Source organism: Bubalus kerabau, chromosome 13, assembly GCF_029407905.1.
Source record: "Bubalus kerabau isolate K-KA32 ecotype Philippines breed swamp buffalo chromosome 13, PCC_UOA_SB_1v2, whole genome shotgun sequence".
Taxonomy (NCBI): domain Eukaryota; kingdom Metazoa; phylum Chordata; class Mammalia; order Artiodactyla; family Bovidae; genus Bubalus; species Bubalus kerabau.
Window position 1 is genome coordinate 47,679,267 of NC_073636.1, and position 24,133 is coordinate 47,703,399.

The window sequence follows — 24,133 nt, forward strand, 5'->3', positions numbered from 1 at the left end:
TTGCCATTAAAACAATAAAAATTTCTAAGTACTATTCCTTATCACTCCTTCTATTTCCATTATAAAGAACACAAACACATATACACTCAGAAAGGAAGAGACAAAACTCCAGATGGATACCCACTTCCTTATATAGGATCTTCCTTGTACAGTGGTGGGTGAATGGATGGGGCTGACGAAAGAGGTACCTTTTCTGCGATGCCATTTTCTGTTGTATATATTGCCATGAGCTCGGTGTCTTCATTGTCTTGTTCACCACTGGACGTGGCTCCTCCATTGATCACCACCTGAAGAGAAACAATTCATTTAGAGGTTTGTTTCACCCTATACCACTCTGTTGTATAAAAATGTTTTCCCTCAAAGAAAATAACTGCATGAATTTCCCCTATCAGACTAGCCAAGTTTTAAGTTTTCTTAAATGAAACTCCTGACATATACATATGCACCAGGGACCACACATGTGTTTCTGATGGGGAAATGTATCATGTGTCCTATAGAATGAGGATACATGAACGGGAGTCAGCTGAAGGACACCAGAAATAGAACACTCTAAGGGGCAGGACACCCAGCAGCCTCTAGGGACAAGGGAGGCTTGGGTGTGAGGACAATGCTACAATTTCTGAGCAGGTGAGAAGCATCCTGAGCTGCCTTGGTTAAGGTCCCTTCCCAATGCCAGATTAACAACTTCTATGTCCCTACAGGGAAGAAATGTATGCCAGTTCGAGAAATTCATGCACTGCTGTTACCCTCATTTACTAATTTATATTTCTCACAGCAATTAAATAAACTAGCCCACTGGTGTGTCCACTTCTTTGTGGCACTGAGGGGATGTGATGGGTAGTGGCTGTCTATGACAACAAAATTGAGTTTCTAGACCCTCAAGATAAGGACTAGAAGTTATCCTGAGATTCAAAGAAAACCTGGCCACTTGGCAGGTCATGACCTCCTTCATGCCTATCCTTGGTGAGGTGCAACTTAGGTCCTGGCTGACTGCAGCAAATACCTGAAAATATTTTTAGTCTTTAGCTTAGTGATTCCATTTTAAAAGATTATCTTGAAAAAAATAATACTGAAAATGATTTTATGTGTGAATAACAACACAACTACATTTTTTAAATACTGAGGAAAAAAAGAAAAACTACATTAAAAGTTTAAATTCTAGTGTGATAAAACACAGTAAGGAGATGTAAAAGATGAATGATGGTGTAAGAGAAAACAGGGCAACACATAACAAATGACTGGTACTAGTAATTCAAAAAGAATACCTACAAATAACCCAAAGGATAGGAATCTATCCATAGGAAAAAAAATTAAAATATCCAATGAGACAAACAAAAACCTGTTAACCTTAGCTAAAACTACAAAAGTGACAAAACATAATTCTATTTTTTAACATAAATTAGGAGGAAATTTTAAAAGAGGAATCTGGTGTTAACCAGGGTGTAGAGAGATTATGTTCCTGGTGGAATGAGCTTTCTGGAGAGTAACTTAGCACTGGGATTTGAAATAGGCATTTTCTTGGAGCCAGCAATTTTACTTACAGAAACTTATCCTCCAGAAATATCTATGCAATATGTATGTCCACAGTTGATGACTACAGCATTACTTAAAATGCTGAATACTTGGAAAACCATAAATGTTTATCAAAAAGTCATTGTTAAAGTATCATGTATCTATTTCAAGAATAGCATTCAGCCATTAAAAAATTTTTTTTGGCTACACTGCACAGCTTGCAGGATCTTAGTTCCCCAACCAGGGCTTGAATCTGGCCAACAGCAGTGAAAGTAACAAATCCAAAGCACTGGACAGCTAAGGAATTCTCAATATTCAGCCACTTTAAAGAATAAAACGGACTTTCCTGGTGGTCCAGTGGTTAGGAATCTGCCTGTCAGTGCAGGGGACATGGGTTTGATCCCTGATCTGAGAAGATCCCATGTGCTGTGGGGCACCTAAGCCTGCTGTGCTGCAACTACTGAGCCTGTGCACCCTAGAGCACTGCAACAAGAAAAGCCGCTGCAATGAGAGCCCTGTGCACCGCAACTAGAGAACAGCCCCTAACTGACACAGAAGAGAAAGCGCACACAGCAATGAAGACCCAGCACAGCCAAAAATAAATAAATGATAAAATAAAATAAAAAATAGAAGCATAAAACTGATGCACTGACAAGGAAACAAGTCCAAGAAATACTGTTGGTTTTTTTTTTAAGTCACAAGTATAAGCCTACAATTATCCGGATTATGCTAAAAAAAAAAAACAATTTTAATACCCTCTCTATCTGTTCAAAATATGTGGGAAAGGATCCAGAAAAGTCAAAATCACTAATAGGCTGCCCTCAGGGCAAGGAGTCAGTGAAGGCAATGGCACCCCACTCCAGTACTTTTGCCTGGAAAATCCCATGGACGGAGGAGCCTGGTAGGCTGCAATCCATGGGGTTGCTAGAGTCGGACACGACTGAGCGACTTCACTTGCACTTTTCACTTTCATGCATCGGAGGAGGAAATGGCAACCCACTCCAGTGTTCTTGCCTGGAGAATCCCAGTGACGGGGAAGCCTGGTGGGCTGTCGTCTATGGGGTCGCACAGAGTTGGACACGACTGAAGCGACTTAGCAGCAGCAGCAGCAACAGCAGGGCAAGGAGTAATGATAGGCACTCTTCATTCCCAACCCTTCTGGACTGGGATCCAGAAGGATCTGGATCCTTTTTTCTCTTTTGGCTGTGCTGGGTCTTCGATGTAGCATGCAGGCTTCCTCTAGCTGTGGTGTGCAGGCTTCTCATTGCAGTGGCTTCTCTTGTTGCAGAGTATGGGTTCTAGGGAGCATGGGCTCAGTAGCTGCAGTGCAACAGGCTTAACTGCCCCAAGGCAGGTGAGATCTTCCCAGACTAGGGATCAAACCCGTCTCCTGCACTGGCAAACAGATTCCCAACCCCTGGACCATCAGGGAAGTCCTGGATCTTTTATAATCAGTATACATTCAGGTGTTGTTTGTACACTGCTTTTTAAAAGGGCTGATATAAAAGGCATATACCAGTATACCAAAATACTAACAGTGATTGCCTTTAATCAATGGAGCCATTTTTACCCTCTTTTTCTCTTTACATATTTTGGTAATTTTCCACAATGGAGACAATTTATTTTTATAACAGGGAAGAATTTAAAAAGACTAAATAAAGATCTGAGCAGCATGGCTTGGCTAAGGCAGTCCAGAGAGATTTCAATCCACCTATTTCTGCAGTTGAAGAAATAAGGCCACAGAAAACTTTAATTTCTTATTCAAGGTCATACAGATTATATAACCCAAGTATAAGGCTAGTTTCAAAGCATTCCAAAAAAATCTCAATTCACTAGTATATAATTCTTACAGGATAAAATAGTCTTAATTCAAATAAAAAATTGCTTTTAAAACTATCTTTAAGTCATGCTATGGCTTTTTACACAAGACAACTGGGTTTGTGACATTTCTTTGCCTACACAACTAGCTGCCAGCAAGATACATCTCCCAGCCAAGTTTAAGTCCACAACATGAAACTCTCACTACTATAAAGAACCATGTTCCAACCATGATCCAAACTCCATATTTTCCAATGAATCAGCTCTTCGCATCAGGTGACCAAAGTATCAGAGCTTCAGTTTTAGCATCAGTTCTTTCAATAAATATTCAGGGTTGATTTCCTTTAGGACTGAGTGGTTTGATCTCCTTTCTGTCCAAGGGGAAAATCGTTCAAGCTAGGTTGCAGCAGTACATAAACCAAGAACTTCCAGATGTATAAGTTAGATTTAGACAAGGCAGCAGAATCAGAGATCAAATTGCCAGCATCTGGTGGATCATAGAAAAAGCAAGGGAATTCCAAAAAACATCTACTTCTGCTTTATTGACTACGCCAAAGCCTTTAACTGTGTAGATCACAACAGACTCTGGAAAATTATTAAAGAAATGGGAATACCAGACCTCCTTACCTGTCTCCTGAGAAATGTGTATAGGACAAGAAGCAACAGGTAGAACCAGACATGGAACAATGAACTGGTTCAAAACTGCAAAAAGGAGTACATCAGTGCTGCATATTGTCACCCTGCTTATTTAACTTACATGCAGAGTACATCATGCAAAATGCCTGGCTGCATGACTTATAAGCTGGAATCAGGATTGCCGGGAGAAATAGCAACAACCTCAGATATGCAGATGATACCACTTTAATGGAAGAAAGTGAAGAGGAACTAAGAGCCTCTGGATGAAGGTCAAAGAGGAGAGTGAAAAAGCTGACTTAAAACTCAACATTCAAAAAAACTAAGATTATGGTATCTGGTCCTTCACTTCATGGCAAATAGAAGGGGAAAAAAATGGAAACAGTGACAGACTTTATTCTCTTGGGTTCCAAAATCATTGTGGATGGTGACTGCAGCCATGAAATTAAAAGATGCTTGCTCCTTGGAAGAAAAATTATGACAAAGCTAGACAGTAGATTAAAAAGCAGAAACATCACTTTGCCAACAAAGGTCTGTAGAGTCAAAGTTACAGTTTTTCCGGTAATCATGTACAGATGTGAAAGTTGGACCATAAAGATGGATGAGCGCCGAAGAACTGATGCTTTCAAACTGTGGTACTGGAGAAGAGAGTCTCTTGAACAGCATGGAGATCAACCCAGTCAATCCTAAAGGAAATCAATCCTGACTATTCACTGGAAGGACTGAGGCTGAAGCTCCAACATTCTGGCCACCTGATAGGAAGAGCCAACTCATTGGAAAAAACCCTGATTCTGGGAAAGACTAAAGGCAAAAGGAGAAGGGGGCAACAGAGGATGAGATGGTTGGATGGCATCACTGACTCAATGCACATGAGTTTGATGAAACTCCAGGAGATAGTCAAGGACAGGGAAGCATGGCGCACTGCAGTTCAAGAGGTTGCAAAGAGTTGGACACATCTTAGTGACTGAACAACTAAAATTTATACATGACTTGTTGTTGTAATTAATGTGACCAGATATCAACCAAACCAGGACACTTGTGAACATAAAGGGGAGATGTATCAACAAGTATGACTTGTCTTCTAGCAGCCTACTTCTGCTAGAAGACAAGAGGGAAAAGACCTCAGACGACTGCATGACTTTACTTTCACTTTTCACTTTCATGCATCGGAGAAGGAAATGGCAACCCACTCCAGTGTTCTTGCCTGGAGGATCCCAGGGATGGCAGAGCCTGGTAGGCTGCCGTCTCTGGGGTCACACAGAGTCGGACACACCTGAAGGGACTTAGTAGTAGCAGCACCAGCAAAGGCATCAATCACGGCTTTCCTGACTATATATGAACACAAAGCATAATCAAAGAATACAGAATTAAAGATTCTGCTCTATCAATTCATTACTTCCTCACACCAACTTAAAAATTAAAAAAGCACCCTGTGTCCTGTCTGTGTGTCTCTTACTTCAGCAGAAGGGGCCACCATACAACCCAGGTGGCCTATGCCAACCTCCTCAAGTCATTCCTGACTTCCTACTGTATACCTCACCACCCACACCTAAGACAACACCAAATTTGGTCACATCTGTACCTTTAGCGCCTCTCAAAGCTGCCTGTTCCTAATCTACCCATCTTTCCTCTTAGGAAAGATGGACCCTAATTCCATCTTAGGACCTAATTCCAAGAACCCTAATTCCCAGTTTCCTGACCTCAGCAGGACTGCCAAGCCCAAATGCCTTTTCAACATCTTATGCCTCAAAGCTCATGATGCATCAGCCTTAATTCCCTCTTCACCCCATCTTAGGACCATGGCACATCACTACAGTCACTCTCGCACAAACCTTCACTTGTCCTCTCTGGTGCTCACCTGGCTAAATCAAGTCATCCGTCCTTACTCTTCATCCAGCTTACTTTTGCAATGCCTTCCTCACTGGCTGCTTACGTACACCAAGGAGGATGTCATTCTCCCGCTCAAACAATGACCTCTTTTGACGTCTCCCTCCCACCTAAGCTACCACTCCTTCCTTCTCCCTAGTGCTGGTCCTCCTCAGCTTCCATACTTCCAAACACCACATCTTTCCAGTGCAGGGTCCTCAGATGCTCTTGCTCTCTTAGGGGCATCTATCCCTAGGAGATACCATCTAATCCCTTGGCTTTACACCATCTCCACACTGCCCACACCAGGGAACAGCTCCAGCCACACTGCTGCCCTTACCTGCTTTCCATCCAGTGTCTCCATGGCCACACTACTCACGACTCCCTCTGCCTTGTACCATCTCAGTACTTGGCCGATTCATCTCGCAGATGCTCGGGGGGAAACCTGAAGCCATCCTTGGTTCCCCTCTCTTGTTCCTACTCTCATCTAGTCCATCAGCATCCAGGTCAGCTCTCCTCCAGTGCCCGACCACTTCTCACCACCCCTACACTGCTGGCACCCTCGCTGGAGCCCTGTCAGCCCACTTGCTCTGTGGGAATCACCTCCCGACTGATCTTCTGCTTGCTTCTTCAGTTGGCTTCCCACTCAGCAGTCAGAAGGAGCCTTTAAAATTAGGCAGAGCACATCACACCTCTGCTCAAAGCCCACTACCAGCTTTTTATCTAACTCGAAAAGCCAAAATCCTCACCAGGGCCCTGAGGCCTACACAGTCTACTGACATCATCCCACCCTCTGTCCAGCCACACCTCCCACTCAGGGCTCCTCAGACACACCAGGCACCTCTTGCCTCAGTGTCTCTGCACTTGCAGCTCACACACTGCCATGATGGTCTTCCATTTTCTAATGCCACCTTTCCTGGCCAACTGAAAGTTTAACATATCAGCCTGAGCAGTTTCTATCCCTCTTCCTGGTTTTATTTTTCCCTTGGTGCTTAGATATACATCTACACATGTGATCTATTTTTAGTGTACATTACCTGTCTCCCCTGCCAGAATGAAAGCTTTGTGATGTCAGGGCGGGTTGCTGTTTAATTCATTGCTGTTCCCTAGAGTTTTGAACCAGAGGGAAATAACCAAGAGCATTTTTTAAAGGATAAATTAATCAACAGTCTGCAGGTCCTGAATGACCACAGTGTGACTTCACATTCTATCCCTTGCTATCTCCCTTCCTTGATTTATTTTCATCACAGAACTTGTCACCAGCTGCCACATGATGCTTCTGCTTATTTATCATCTGTCTTCTCTCACCACTTGGAGATCAATTTCACAGGGGGAGGAATCTGTGTTCCCAGAGCCTCATATGAAGCATCTGGGAAGGAAAGAATTCCTTTCCTTTCTGCTCTCCCAGGTCAAGTCATAATCAGTCCCACCTGAACTGTTTTAAACCCTAGCTCTCCTTCCAATCTCCAGACCTCCTCGTGCCCACAGCAGGAATTCTCTACCCTAAAACTTGAGTGCAACTGATTCTGCTACAACCGTTCATGAGCACCCCTACTGCCCAACCCAACTCTACCGTATTGTTTACAATGAACCTGTACCCTGAGCAGGAGATGGTTGCCACTATTCCCTCAGTCAAAAGATCCTTGTTCTCCCTCCTCTGGACCTGCTACACCCAGACATTTCTCAGGACTCATGTCATCTCCTGTGTGGTTGGGCAGGGGTTCCTCATGGGCACTCCCACAGCACCCTTACTGAATTCAAACCCTAATACTTATGGTTTGTTTGCTGACTTGCTGTATCTCCCACTATATTAGAAAAATCCAGTTTGGTCTACCTACTCCCATCTTTCCTGTCTCCTTTACTGCTCATACAGAATACTTCACTCTGACACTCCTGCCACCAAATGGGAGAGGATTTTTCTCCACAGCAAGGAATTCTCTGTGAAATCAGCTAGAGGTTCTGCAATTTAACTCAACTCTGACAGTCTACCTAGAGAGTGTTAAGGGCTCAGTCCCACATGACTGCTCCCCCTGCTACTTTTGACGTCAATCCCAAGTAGTAATCCAAGCCTTTCCCACAACTTTTGCCCAATTTATCTACAAAATGGAGGTTCCCACAACCCCCTCCTCAGGTCTGATTAATTTGCTAGAGGTCACAGAACTCAGGGAAACTTTATGTCTGCCAGTTTATTAAAGGATATAATAAAGGATACAGGAAAACAGCCAGATAAAGAGATACAGAGAGCAAGGTCTAGACAGGAGCATCAGTCCCTGTGGAACCAGGGTGAATCATCCTATTGGTGCGAACATTTTCACCAACCTGGGAATTCTCCAAGTTCTCCGCTACTGGATTGTATGGAGACTCTCTCAAGTACACATAATCAATCATTAACTCCATTTCCAGCAACTCTTCTCTCTCCAGAGGATGAGGTATGAGGCTGAAATTTCCAAGCTTCAAATCATGGCTTGGTCTTTTGGTGACCAGACTCCAACCAGGAGCCATCCAGAAGCCCACCCAGAGTCACCTCATTAAAACATGATGCTCCTAGTGTACTTCTCACTTAGGAAATTACAAGGGGTTCCGGAGCTCTGTGCCAGGAGCCAGAGGCAAAGACATATATATATATATACACACACACACACATACACACACACACACATATATATACATATATATACACACACACATACTTTTTTTTTTTTCCCTAATATCTCACACCCCAACTGGGCTGTAAGTAGCTTGTTATAAGGTTTGCGTGGTACCTACCAAGTTAGGGATCATGGGTTCTTAACATTATATGGCTCTAAAGAAAATATACCAAGGAAATCTGAAATAACAGATTTGTATGAACACTGATGAATATTTTTCCTATTCTTTGATAAAATTGAACCTAATAAAGCTACTCCTCAGACCATCCCCTTAATATCTCCAGATTGAATGATCTATTCTTGGCACCCAAGAGAGGTGCCAAGTTTTCAAATATTCTCACAGAGCCTGTTAGAAGGAGAAAAAACAAAAACTTAAGGCTCAGTGGAAACACTAGACTGTATCACCACTCTATGCCAACAGTTAAGTTCAACCTATTTACTTAGTTTTCCTTGGATGTCCTTCCAGGTTCAGAAGATATAGGAGCTACCAACACAGGGGAACTGCAGAGTAAACCTCTTCCTGGCTGTGCTTCCTGGCCTGTGTCTTTAGGATATGGCAGTTCTTTAAGACTTCTGTTTGTTTCTGGTTCTGATTTCGTGCTGGTCTGCATTCATTCCTTACACACTTCCTCAGTTGAGTTCAGTTCAGTCGCTCAGTCATGTCTGACTCTTTGCAATTCCATGAATCGCAGCATGCCGGCCTCCCTGTAGATCACCAACTCCCAGAGTCCACCCAACCCATTTCCATTGAGTCAGTGATACTATCCAACCATCTCATCCTCTGTCGTCCCCTTATCCTCCTGCCCTCAATCTTTCCCAGCATCAGGGTCTTGTCCAAAAGTCAGCTCTTCGCATCAGGTGGCCAAAGTATTAGAGTTTCGGCTTCAGGATCAGTCCTGCCAATGAACACCCAGGACTAATCTCCTTTAGGGTGGACTGGTTGGATCTCCTTGCAGTCCAAGGGACTCTCAAGAGTCTTCTCCAACACCACGGTTCAAAAGCATCAATTCTTCAGCGCTCAGCTTTCTTCACAGTCCAACTCTCACATCTATACATGACTACTGGAAAAACCATAGCCTTGACTAGATGGACCTTTGTTGGCAAAGTAATGTCTCTGCTTTTTAATATGTTGTCTAGGTTGGTCATAACTTTCCTTCCAAGCAGTAAGCATCTTTTAATTTCATGGCTGCAATCACCATCTGCAGTGATTTTAGAGCCCAAAAAAATAAAGTCTGACATTGTTTCTCCATCTATTTCCCATGAAGTGATGGGACTGGATGCCATGATCTTCGTTTTCTGAATGTTGAGCTTTAAGCCAACTTTTTCACTCTCCTCTTTTACTTTCATCAAGAGGCTCTTTAGTTCTTCTTCACTTTCGACCATAAGGGTGGTGTCATCTGCACATCTGAGGTTATTTGTATTTCTCCAGGCAATCTTGATTCCAGCTTGTGCTTCTTCTAGCCCAGCATTTCTCATGATGTACTCTGCATAGAAGTTAAATAAGCAGGGTGACAATATACAGCCTTGAAGTACTCCTTTTCCTATTTGGAGCCAGTCTGTTGTTCCATGTTCAGTTCTAACTGTTGCATACAGGTTCCTGACCTGCATACAGGTTTCTCAAGAGGCAGGTCAGGTGATCTGGTATTTCCAACTCTTTCAGAATTTTCCACAGTTCCTTGTGATCCACACAGTCAAAGGCTTTGGCACAGTCAATAAAACAGAAATAGATGTTTTTCTGGAACTCTCTTGCTTTTTCCATGATCCAGCGTATGTTGGCAATTTGATCTCTTGTTCCTCTGCCTTTTCTAAAACCAGCTTGAACATCAGGAAGTTCATGGTTCACGTATTACTGAAGCCTGGCTTAGAGAATTTTAAGCATTACTTTACTAGCGTGTGAGATGAGTGCAATTTTGCAGAAGTTTGAGCATTCTTTGTCATTGCCTTTCTTTGGGATTTGAATGAAAACTGACCTTTTCCAGTCCTGTGGCCACTGCTGAGTTTTCCAAATTTGCTGGCATATTGAGTGCCGCATCCTGCCTCTAAAAGCACACAAACTTGCCTATCAAGATTTCCCTGGGATATAGAGAAGCTCTTTTACTATCTTTCTCCTATTTAATATCAACTCTGAACATAGCAAAGATATTACTTTGCCAACAAAGGTCCATCTAGTCAATGCTATGGTTTTTCCAGTGGTCATGTATGGACGTGAGAGTTGGACTGGGAAGAAAGCTGAGCGCCGAAGAATTGATGCTTTTGAACTGTGGTGTTGGAGAGACTCTTGAGAGTCCCTCGGACCACAGGGAGATCCAACCAGTCCACCCTAAAGGAGATCAGTCCTGGGTGTTCATTGGAAGGACTGATGGTGAAGCTGAAACTCCAATACTTTGGCCACCTGATGCGAAGAGTTGACTTATTGGCTAGGAGGCATTGGGGGCAGGAGAAGGGGATGACAGCGTATGAGACGGCTGGATGGCATTACTGACTCGATGGACATGAGTCTGAGTGAACTCCGGGAGTTGGTGATGGACAGGGAGGCCTGGAGTGCTGTGATTCATGGGGTCGCAAAGAGTTGGACACGACTGAGCGACTGAACTGAACTGAACATATGACCTAATTTCTATGAACCTTGGGGCTTTGCATGTCTCTTGATTTTAATGTGATTTATTCATTATTCTTCCTCTATGTATGGCTTATTCTTTCTCTCATTATTGTCATGAGTCTTTGTTTTATTTTAAGAATAAAATAAAATAAATTTTCATTTATTTCCTTCCATAGGAACTGTTTTTGAAAAAATCAGCACTTGTAACATTTGAGGAAACAATTATCTAACATAGGATGCCCCGAGATCTTGAACACCTGTATCCCCAGCAACCCACTCCTGAGACCATCACCAAACCTGGTTCTGAGTAACAGCCAGCTTTGTTCCCACTGTCCCACCTCCCTGCACTCCAGCACACTGGCCTCTAGATGTCTTAGCCAGCCTGAGCCCCAACTTCTAACTCCAAAGCAAACAAGGAAATAAGAGCCTGAATTTTAGAGTCTAGGAAGGGCTTGATCAGCTAGCAAATTAAAAAAAAAAAAGTTGACTAGTCCAACTGAGAGACTGGACTTATATTTTATCTCATTTTAATTAATTTGCATTTAAATTGCCAGATATGGCTAGCAGCTACTGTGCTAGTAGCACAAGAGCTAGAGAATCTAGAGGTGGCACAGATCTAGAGAAAAAAACAAATACAGAGCTGCCCTATTGGTTACTTTTCAATGTTTACATTTTGGAAAGCCAAGATGAAGTAAGGCCCTGGCAGGCAGTGATGTCCTTGTCCCAGTGCTCTAAGATGCCCACAGGCAGGCATCTCCAACAGCGAGATTCTCAACTCTCCTTTCTTCCCATGCCAGCTCTCTTTGGATTCAGCCGGCAGCCACCTTAGCCCCATGTGTTTAAGAGAATTTATTATTATTATTACACTCCTGCTTCTCTGTGCTTCAAGTTCCACGGCCCCAGTGTCTGCAGGAATTTCATCAGCATCTCAAATCCACAGTTTCTCAAATGCAATCCATTATCTTCTATCTTCCCCCATCCTCCAAACCTATGCTTTTCCCTGTACTCCTTCTTTTCTGCAAAGGTACCATCACACAACCAGGTTCCCTTTATATAAATCTAAATGTCGCCCTTAACTTTCTCCTCTCTCTCAGCTCTCAAAATCTCCTCAGCATCTCTTCTATCAGCCTCATCTCCATTTCTGCTGCATTTACCCACACTTAAGACTTTGGTATCTCTGAAGCCTCCCTGACTCTTCCTGTCCTAACCTGTCTTTACCCCAACCAGTTTTCGCCAAACGAGTCCAGGGCCCTTCTGCTGCTAAGTCGCTTCAGTCGTGTCCAACTCTGTGCGACCCCATAGACGGCAGCCCACCAGGCTCCACCGTCCCTGGGAGTCTCCAGGCAAGAACACTGGAGTGGGCTGCCATTTCCTTCTCCAGTGCATGAAAGTGAAAAGTGCAAGGGAAGTCGCTCAGTCGTGTCCAACTCTGAGCGACCCCATAGACTGCAGACTACCAGGCTCCTCCGTCCATGGGATTTTCCAGGATAGAGTACTGGAGTAGGGTGCCATTGCCTTCTCCACAGGGCCCTTCTAGTCAGCCCAATTGTATGCTCCAGGAATTCCTACTGCAACGCTCACTCTACTGTGCTGGAACTGTCCACTTACTGCTTCTGCTCACCCACTGCTGCTGCTGCTGCTGCTAAGTTGCTTCAGTCGTGTCCGACTCTGTGCGACCCCTGAGACGGCAGCCCACCAGGCTCCCCCGTCCCTGGGATTCTCCAGGCAAGAATACTGGAGTGGGTTGCCATTTCCTTCTCCAATGCATGAAAGTGAAAAGTGCAAGTGAAGTCGCTCAGTCCTGTCCGACTCTGAGCGACCCCATAGACTGCAGCCTACCAGGCTCCTCCGTCCATGGGATTTTCCAGGCAAGAACACTGGAATGGGGTGCCATTGCCTTCTCCAGCTCACCCACTACTTGAGGGCAAAAAGTAAATTGGAAGGTTTTATGCATAGATATGGGCCATCTCTAATACAGAATGTGTTCAATAAATACTTGCTAAATGAGAACTGCAACAGATATCTGTTATGGACTGAATGTTTTGTCCCCCCAAAATTCATTATGTTGAAGCCTTAACTCCCAAGATGATTAGAAGGTAGGGCCTTTGAAAGGTAACTCAATTTAGATAAGGTCTTAAGGGTAGAACCCCCATAACAGGCTTAGTATTCTTTTAAGAAGAGACACCAGAGCTTTTTCTCTCAGTCTTGTCAGGATCCTGTGAGAGGGCAGCTATCTGCAAGCCAAGAAGAGTCCCCAACAAGAATCAAATCTGCTAGTACCTTGATCTTGTTCTTCCCTGACTCCAACAAAACTACAAGAAAGAAATGTCTGTGGAAGTGTTAGTCACTCAGTTGTATCTGACTCTTTAAGACCCCATGGACTGTAGCCCACCAGGCTCCTCTCTGTCCATGGAATTCTTCAGGTAAGAATACTGGAGTGGGTAGCCATTTCCTTCTCCAGAGGATCTTCCTGACCCAGGGATCGAACCCAGGCTTCCTGCATTGCAGGAGGATTCTTTACTGTCTGAGCCACGAGGAAAACCCTTAAGTCACCCAGTCTATGGTAAATTGTTACAGCAGCCAGCATTGACTAAAATGACACTTCTCTTTGTCTAATTGTGCCCAACTCCAGTGTGTTCTAAAGCGCAACCTTTTAGGTTATTCCCCTGGTCAAAACTCTTGGAGAGCTTTTTACTGATAGACTATAAACTTCTAAACTTTTTAGCCAATCATTCAGGAACTACCTGGAATCTCAGCTTCCAGCCTACTGTTCTGACACCATCTTCCACAGCTTTATTCTTCTACCCCTGACTTGCCTCAGATTGCTCCCTTCCCCTGCACTATCCTGACATGTTCTGACCCTGCCTCCTTTCACTTCAGGGTCCATTTCAGCTGCCACTGCATCCAGGGACCAACATAGCCAAGGGTCCTCTCCCCACCTCAACATCCCCTGCCTTTACCCACACCTGTCTTTTTCTAATGCAATCACATTTTCCATGAGAGAATATAGTCAGAAGAAAAAAAAATCACCTATATTTGAAACTGGCTTAGAGATTCTCTTAGGAGGACTAACCTTCTAATCCAAAACACCATTTCTCAAATGTGCCGAGGGGCCACATTATAGGGAAAAGAAAACAAAACCACAACCAGAACCACAAAGTCAGTCAGATGCTAACACTGACAAATAGCTGTAAGAAACAAAACTGAGTATCACTTTTCACCACAGCTCCCACTGGAACATCAACTATAGCAGTTAAATCACCACCACTCCCAACTCTTTATTTTGAAGACTATCCCCAGGAACATCAGTGAAACTCAGATGATCAATGCATGTGCAGCCCCTGTCTTGCTCACCTGGCTGTGAACTCCTTGGGGACAAGAGCCTGTGTGATCCAACTGATAAACTTAACACATCACGTTAGCTAGATGCTTTGGGCAAAGCCCTACATTTCACCTTCCCACAGAACCACTACGAAAGTTCTAAAGCCACTTTCAACTCTAAGACTATCAGATTCTATGAAATTAGTGTGCAGACCCTGTGGTCCCTGAATGAGGAAGGAGAGACAGATGCATGTCCTAAGAGCAGAGAGGCAGTGACCAAAATAATCTACCAACTGGGTATCAAAAAGGGACCAGCTCCAGCCTAACCCCCTACCTCTGCCCTATCAACAAGAAGTCATTCAAAATGAGATTCAAAATCCCACTAGGATGCTCCACCGGCTAAGACTCCACATGCTCAATGCAAGAGCCAGGCTTGATCCCCCACGCACAGCAAGAACCAGCACAGCCAATAAATAAAAATAACAAATATTTTCAAATGGTCTTCTACCTTATTTTTTCAGTTTTCTTAGGTTAAGTAATTTAACTAGTGATTAAATAAAGGCAGCATACTGTTCCTCTTTTTATTATATTACAAAATATTTTCTAACAAAACTTTCTACAAGCTCAAATTCCAACACATGAACTATTTCTTCATGAACATTTTTGGATAAGCTTTTGTTTTCATCTGTTTTCCTTCTTTTATTTCATATTCTATTTTCTTATAAGCTCTGAGGGAGCCCATGTTAACACACTTCTTGGCATCCCTGTTCTAAGTCATCCTGGTGGCTCATGTGCTGATTTTTACAGCTTCTCCCCTTGATATGTCACATCCCTCCCAGTAGCTCAATCCCATTGATTTCAACTCTATTACTCTATTTCTTCTCCCTTTTTAATGCTTAACTTTTATAGCCAAAGAATAAAGTAAAAATTCCATAACATCTCTAAATGAAACTGCTCGAGTGTTAAATTAACTTTATATTCACATTATTTTTAAGTCCAACTACACAGTATATCCATATTCCCAGCTCCCATGTTCTTGTTGTACTCCTGGTGAAAATGAATCTGGAAATTAAGGCTTTGAGGAATACTCCTTCCCAACCGCACCCCTAAAAAAACAATGGCATTTGGAAAACCTCCAAACAGGCAAGGCTAGAAACTGACAAGTCTTTTAGAATACAAGAAACATAAAACAATGAATGGGTGGATGTTGGGACCCAAGAAGCTCTGGGCCCAGAAGCCCTTAGTCAGGCAACTTCCATGGGGAAACAGGGGCTCAGGGGTCCCTGCATAAGAGGAGGGCAAGAACCAGGCAGTGCACAAGGGCCAGCAGGTCTCCTCATTCCTTCATGCTATGGTCTGCACCACCGGGGGAAGACGGGAAGACCTCCCACTGTAAGACCAGGTTCTGGACTGGATCCAGGAAAAGAACAGGCAAAACTAGAGAGAGAGAAGCAGGGAGTGGCAGGGAGAGAGAAGAAAATATCAAAAGAAACAAGAGGATTTCACACCAGATGAAAGTATAATAGAACAATGAGAAAAATAGTACATTAGGGTCATTTGTACATTTTAAAATGCACAAACATTTAAAAACACATACATATAAGAAATTAAGAACCAAAAATAGGCAGATATAAACTGAATAGTAACTTTAGAAATAAGAAATACAATCATGGCAATAAAAGTTCAACATAAATACACAACTGTACACAAAGAATTAATAAACTGAAAAATAACACTGGGGAATCCAGCCAGAAGGAAGCACTAGAAAAAGACTTACAAATCATAAGGAAGCAGTTAAAGAAAAATGGAGATGGAATGGGAGGCTGTACTGTACAGTTAAGAGAAGTCCGTTCAAGGGTTCAGAGCAAAATACAGTTGTTTTCAGAAGTGCAAACACACAAAGACAGTGGCCATTCATAGACCCTTGGTATGGTTTAAAAGACAAGTGAACAGAGAAGAGGGACACAAAAAACAACAGTGAATATGAAAAATGATAACATATATTGGTGAATTTAACTGCTAATTGTGCACTATCACAATCTGAATGCTAAAATAAGCCTAAATCCCTAAACCATAATGACAAAGCAGACTCAAGGGAACTAAAGTTTTTGTCTCTCAAATAGAATAGGGCAGGGTAAATGGTCTGCTGAGCAAATGGTGCAGGAGAGACAAGTCAAAACCCAGGCATGAACTTTCCTTTTCATTTTTCAAAGATGCTCTAGTTTAAACCTGGAAACCTGATTTCTCTGTTGCTCTAGATAAGCCTTCAGTATAACAGAAATTTTACTTTGAAGAAAGAAAACAAGTAACACCACTTACAAAATCAGTGGAAAATCTCCCTGATTTCACAGAGTAAAAATCAAAATATAACTGTAGATTTGGTCAACCAATGTACTTAAAGATGCTGTGTTCATATCTTTCTTACTGGGTATTTGCAGCAAGGCAAATTCCAGGACCCTGTTTTAAAGAATCCTAGAATGGTATTCTTGATATTACCATTTCTAATACAAAGGGGAAAAAAACCTGAGGCAAGATCCCTCTAAAGAGCTTTTTTCTTTTTTAAACCAACACTTTAGGTATCTTTACACACATCAAGTCATAATCCTACATCTGAAAAAAAATATTAGCACTGAATATAATGAATGTGTGTCATCAACCTTATCTGACTTATCTGATATCATTTATCCAGGTAAAATATCTCTATCTTGGATGCTATTACCATAATACAAGTCATGGACATTTGGGTTCCAAACAATGAATGCACTCATTCATCCTCCCACCTTGAAATACAAGTCTGAAGTTGTGTCACAGATTATTTCATAAAAACACATTTTTGGAGATAAAATTAAGCCTTCAACACCCTCTAGTGCACAGTGAACACTGGGCCAGTTTTACGCATGCTTCCTTCTTGGAGTTAATCCCAGCAGGTGACTCTAGGCAGTGAGTGAGTGAAGTCGCTCAGTCAAGTCCGACTCTGCGACCCCATGGACTGCAGACTACCAGGCTTCTCTGTCCATGGGATTCTCCAGGCAAGAATACTGGAGTGGGTTGCCATTTCCTTCTCCAGGGGATCTTCTCAACCCAGGGATCAAACCCAGGTCTCCCGCATTACAGGCAGACGCTTTACCCTCTGAGCCACCAGGAAAGCCCTGACTCTAGGCAGAGAGCAGGCTAAAACCACTGTCAGACAACAGGTTCCCAAAGACTATCTTGTGTGAAAAGCATTTGCTCTTCAATTGCCTTAACTTTCACTGAGAACAGAAATATTAATGTTAATCCTATTCAATGCAGAAACTACTTTAGAGTGACTTAAGAAGAAAGGAAGACAGGGAATGCTGTTACCGGAAGAGTAAAGAAAGACGGGTGCTTCGCTTCATCTTCATATTTGCCTTCAGCTGAACTTCCAGCCTCCATGGATTTGGACGTAGTGTTCTTACCAATACCCATCATTAAGAGAAAAAGAGTAGCTTGGGGACTGAAGCGGTTGGAAGTTAAGGCTTGTCAATACAAGGAGCCCAGGATCAGAGTCAGCTCTTCCAGTGCTGATTCTCAGGCAGAGATGAGCCCCACAAATGCCATTTCTAAGCACCTAGAAAAAGAGAAAGCAGCCAAATCATGTCAAGCATACAAACAACATAAGACACACAGACATTGTATTTCCTGCACAGGAAAGTCAGAGTACAATTATATCCAAACATTAAAAAAACTCATTACTTAATCACTTTTCAAGTCCTCATCCACTTTCATTTATAGTCATTCAGATTCTGAACCACCCTCTGGAGAGGGGGACCACCAAAATTGACTATCAAAAATATCAGAATACTAGGGAGGAAAAAAATAGAAGAGGCATTTCTTTGACATGCATTACAGTATGTATCTTTTAGTCCAGCACTATCCAACAGAACCTTTCTACAATGATGGAAATATCCTACATCTGTCTTGTCCAATACATTCGTCACTAGTCACAGGATACTAAGCACTTAAAATGTGACAAGCACAAGTCTTCCCTGGGGGCTCAGTGGTAAAGAACCCAGCTGTTAATGCAGGAGACACGGGTGTGATCCCTGGTCCGGGAAGATTCCACACGCCGCGAGGCAACTAAGACTGTGCCACAATTACTGAGCCTGTGCTCTAGAGCCTGGGAGCTACAACTGCTGCAGCCTGTGCACCCTGGAGCCTGTGCTCCACAACAAGACAAGCGGCACAACGAGAAGCCCCCACACAGCAACTAGAGCAGCCCCCACTTGCAGTAACTAGAGAAAAGCCCACAGCAACAAAGATATAGCGCAACCATAAATAAATAAATAAAATTATTTAAAAAATGTAACTAGTGCAGATACAGAAACTGAACCTTTATTTGTATCAAATTTAAGTTTGGCTAGCAGTGATCATACTAGACAGCTCAGCCACAGCCAACTTACTAGGATTGAATGGATCTTAGCTCCCCAACCAGCGACTGAACCTGCACCTTCAGCAGTGAAAGTGTGGAGTCTTAGCCACAGGACCACCAGGGAATTCCCTAAGATAGAAAAAAAAATACCGCATGCAGGTAGAGGGGAGAAGGGACAGGAAACCTTCACTGGCTCTCAGGTTAGAACAATGTCAGATTTAGCATCAATTAATTTCCCACAGAGAATGAATAAGCCAGACAAATTGTCCTGCAAATGAGAAGGCAGCCCTACAAGAAGTTTGGAAAGACAAGTAGAAAACCTTCTGTTTAGGAAATTTTCTTAAGACACCTCAATCAACAAATACTTTAGATAGGCTGGAGAAAAACAGAAATATAAACAAGAAAACACAAAATTGGAGAATTCAACAGTTAAAGGGCAAAAAGGAAAAATAATAGAAATTGCTGCCAGAATGTCAAGTTGCCTCAATGGGATAGAGCTAGGTACACAAACACAAAAATTTTTGAGGTGGCTCTTTCGGTTTAACTGTTCATCCACATTCTGCTGTTCACATCTCATCCATGACTCTTTAAAGCAGTGGCTCTCAGTGAGGAGTGATTTTTTTTTTTCCTCCAGGGGATATTTGGCAATGTCTGAAGACGCTTTGGTCATCACAACTGGGAGGCAGCTGCTGCTGCTGCTGCTGCTAAGCTGCTAAGTTGCTTCAGTCGTGTCCGACTCTGTGCGACCCCACAGACAGCAGCTCCTCTGTCCCTGGGATTCTCCAGGCAGGAACACTGGAGTGGGTTGCCATTTCCTTCTCCAATGCATGAAAGTGAAAAGTGAAAGTGAAGTCTCTCAGTCGTGTCCGACTCTTAGCGACCCCATGGACTGCAGCCTACCAGGCTCCTCTGTCCATGGGATTTTCCAGGCAAGAGGACTGGAGTGGGATGCCATTGCCTTCTCCGGGAAGATAGCTACTAGTATCTAATAATTGGAGGCCAGGTGTGCTGCTAAACATTCTGTAGAAGGCATAGGATAGATAATACTTTTTTGTTATATTTGATGCAAATATCTTAGTCCAGGGTTTTGCTTGCTCGCAAATTCTGTGAATGATCTTTTAGAATTGTTTTTATTTTTATGTAACCAAATCCATCAGTCTTCTACATTGTGATTTGGCAACTGCCATCCATCAGCTTTCCAAGATTTGAACACTCTTTTTTAGAGTGTGACAACAACCATACCTAAATATATTAATAAAATCTGCCTGAAGAGACCCTGACCGATTTTTACCATGGCCAAGACCTTATGTTTTCCAGAAGATAGGACAAGCAAAGAGGATGGTGAAAACTGTTGGGTCTTTATAAGACTACTTGCCACAGAGTCACATCCAGAGGGACCATAACCTCTTTGCTCTACATCCAGCCCCACTGCCATTTGCATGACAGCAGAGCTTTCAAATCTACACTTACCCAAGTTAGGGGAAATGAAAGAACTTTAATGTAGAATACATTTATTCTACTTGCTGGGGAAGACTGAAGGCAGGAGGAGAAGGAGACGACAGAGGATGAGATGGTTGGATGGCATCACCGATTCAATGGACATGAGTTTGAGCAAGCTCCATGAGTTGGTGATGGACAGAGAAGCCTGGCGTGCTGCAATCCATGGGGTCAGAGAGTCAAACTGACTGAACAACTGAACTGAACTAAACCCATGTAAACTTTAGCTAAAACATAGGACTTTAATGTAGAATACATTTATTTTACTACGTTAATTTTATCTTCATGTTTGTTTCAGATGTATACGTCCATTGCAGGAGCCAACCCTTCCCATTGGCCCTCGTCACAAGAAACAGAGAGGGATAAAATTCCATCTGGACAAGACCACTTTTCATCAAGTACTCTGTACTCCATTTCTCTACCCAATGTTTAACTGACCCTTACAAGCTTCCTGGAGTGTGTAGTCAAGTGGGCCTTAGGAAGCATTACTATAAACAAAGCTAGTGGAGGTTATGCATTTCCAGCTGAGCTATTTAAAGATGATGCTGTTGAAGTGCTGTACTCAGTATACCAGCATATTTGGAAAACTCAGCAGTGGCCACAGGGCTTGAAAAGGTCAGTTTTCATTCCAATCCCAAAGAAGCACAAGGCCAAAGAATGTTACAACTACTGCACAATTGTACCTACCTCACATGCTAGGCGAGGTAGTGCTCAAAATCTTCAAGCTAGGCTTCAACAGAATGTGAATCAAGAACTTCCAGATGTACAAAAGTAAAGTTAGTCTCTCAGTCGTGTCAGATTCTTTGTGACCCCATGGACTGTAGCCCACCAGGCTCCTCTGTCCATGGAATTCTCCAGGCAAGAATTCTGGACTGGGTTGCCATTTCCTTCTCCAGGGGATCTTCCCAACCCCGGGATCAAAGCCAGGTCACCCGCATTGCAACAGATTATTTACCAACTGAGCCACCAGGGAAGCCTTAAGTGTAGATGCACAAGCTAGATTTAAAACAGGTAGAGAAACCAGAGATAAAATTACCAACATCCACTTGATCATAGAAAAAACAAGGGAATCCCAGAAAAACATCTATTTCTGCTTCACTGACTACACTAAAGCCTTTGTGTGGATCACAAGGAACTCTGGAAAGAGATGGGGATACCAGACGGCCTTACCTGCCTCCTCAGAAACCTGTATACAGGTCAAGAAGCAACAATTAGACTTGGACATAGAACAATAGGTTGGTTCAAGGAGTACATCGAGGCAGTATATTGTCACCCTGCTTATTTAACATATTCAGAGTATATCATGTGAAATGCTGGACTGGATGAAGCATAAGCTGGAATCATGATTGCAGGGAGAAATATCAATAACCTCAGATATCCAGATGACACCACCCTAACAGCAGAAAGTAAAGAGGAACTAAAGAGCCTCTTGATGAAGGTGAAAGAGGAGAGTGAAAAAGCTGACTTAAAACTCAACATACAAAAAATTAAGATCATGGCATCCAGCCCCATCACTTCATGGCAAATAGAGAGGGGAAAAATGCAAACAGTGACAGACTTTATTTTCTTGGGCTCCAAAATCACTGTGGATGGTGTCTGCAGCCATGAAATTAAAAGACACTTGCTCCATGGAAGAGAAGCTATGACAAACCTAGGCAGTGGATTAAAAAGCAGAGACATCACTTTGCTAACAAAGATTCATCTAGTCAAAGGTTTTTCCAGTAGTCATGTATGGCTGTGACAACTGGACCAATAAGAAGGCTGAGCACCAAAGAACTGATGCTTTCAAACTATGGTGTTGGAGAAGACTCTTGAGAGTCCTTTGGACAGCAGGGAGATCAAACTAGTCAATGCTAAAGGCAAACAACCCTGAATATTCATTGGAAGGGCTGAAGCTGAAGCTCTAATCCTTTGGCATTCTGATGTTAAGAGTCAACTTACTGAAAAAGACCTTGATGCTGGGAAAGACTGAGGGCAGGGGAGAAGGCGGCGACATTGGATGAGATAGTTGTATGGATCATCAACTCAGTGGACATGAGTTTGAGATAGTGAAGGACAAGGAAGCCTGGCATGCTGCACTCCATGGGGTTGCAAAGAGTGGGACCCGACTGGGCAACTGAACAACAACACAAGCTATACTGAGGGGACCCATCCACTCCTTTTTGCCTGTCTCTTACAGAACATCAGCCTTTGGAAAGCCCTAAAGACGTAGACCCAAGTGAGCATAAAAGGTTTTGGGGCCAAAGAAAGTATAGGGCAGGAAGTTTGAGAAAGGTTTTGGGGCAGAGGGCTGCAAAGTCCAAGATGGACAAATGGAGGGAAGAAGAAGAGGAAGACAAGGAGAAGACGGTGACCACTGAAAATAAAAATATATTCTTGAAAGTCCCAAAATGACAAAGCACTCGACAGCCAAGTACTCAAGACTTATGAAGACAGCCTCAAGGCCAGAAACCACGCACTAACCTGAGATGAGAGTCTTTTATGTGTACAGTTGAACTTTCAAGTGGGGAAATGCCAAGGCCCAAAGGCAAACGCAGCAAAAGATTTTAAACAGTGACGTTTAGGGTCTATGTTAGAATTTGTGGTAAAACAGAAGGCAAAATCTGCCAAAAAACCTGAAAAGGGAAAGTGTCCTCCCACAGTGCCTAATTGATCCTTCTTCCTACTCTGTGCAAAACAAAGAGAACAAGCAAGCCCGTGCTGTCTGCATACTGCATCACTCATTCAATGGACATGAACTTAAGCCAACTCTAGGAGACAGTTAAGAGCAGGGAAGCCTGGCGTGCTTCAGTCCATGGGGTCACAAAGAGTCGGATACGACTGAGCGACTGAACAAGTGCTATCTTGCCCCTGAGCCCAAGACAAGGGGAAAGACAGGGCTGAGGGATAAAAGGTCTGATTCATCAATAATGAAAATGAAAATAATGACAGTAGTTTTCCAGTGATGTGTCCATGTGTGCCAGAGACATCTCTTACCTCTCATTATATAAACAAAAATTACTACTTGACAGGCACACTAACTCTATAAAAGTGGAAACTGAGCTTCGGAGAAATTAAAAGTAACTTGCCAAAGGACACCCAGTTATAAGCAGTGCAGCAGCAGAACTCAAACTTTAAATCAGTATTCCTGTCCTAACAATGTTTATACAAACAAGACATAAGCTTCAGGATGGCAGAGCTCCTTCTCCAGAGCTTAAGCCTGCCCTCCTCAGACCAAGAACTCCCAAATATGTGCACTTCCACTGCATAAACCATCATCTCAACAGCACAAAAGCCTCCTGTTTGTTTCATCTTGATGGCTCTACTGCAGCAGGAATGGCCATGCTACAGAAACTACCATACCGTTTGATGGTGTCCTAATTAGCCAAAGAAGGACATCCAAATTGCTTCACGAGGTTTCCGGTCCACTGTGACGCCTACTATGTAACTTGATCCTGCTATGCTGTGGTTTCCATCTTTCAGTTAATTCCTTGATGGCATCAGATCCTAGCCCTACGGCCCTTGCACATGCTGTTCCTCCAAACACATTCATCTCACCCATTTCCCGCAGGGGGTAACTCCATCAGTCTGGCCTCTGATCACCATATTTCATCATAGCATCTGGGAACCATAAAGATGGTTATGACACAGCAAGATAATGTCTACCTGCTCAGCCAGACAAGTACAGAACAAGAGGCACTATCCCCAGTGCTGAACTTAGCACCTGTATTAAACATGCCCCAAAATATGCAGAATAAATGATGCTTAAAAATTAATAATAAAGGTAAATCATATAATATAACAGAAGACCTCGGTTAGATTCCTGGGTCAGGAAGATCCCCTGGAGAAGGGAATGGCTACACACTCCAG

The 24,133-nt window shown here is 43.0% G+C and overlaps 1 protein-coding gene across 3 annotated transcripts in view; it reads right to left on the reverse strand.

Moving 5' to 3' along the window:
- The window catches only part of SLC23A2 (solute carrier family 23 member 2), a 150,612-nt gene that overhangs the window by 79,514 nt on the left and 46,965 nt on the right, over nt 1-24,133 (reverse strand). For all 3 annotated transcript variants that reach the window (XM_055544219.1, XM_055544216.1, XM_055544221.1), the window contains exons 2-3: nt 17,740-17,986; nt 189-287 (exon numbers count right to left, since the gene is read on the reverse strand). In XM_055544219.1, coding sequence (XP_055400194.1) covers nt 189-287; nt 17,740-17,847 — 207 coding nt within the window. In that variant the 5' untranslated portion in view covers nt 17,848-17,986. The remainder of the gene's footprint in view (nt 1-188; nt 288-17,739; nt 17,987-24,133) is intronic.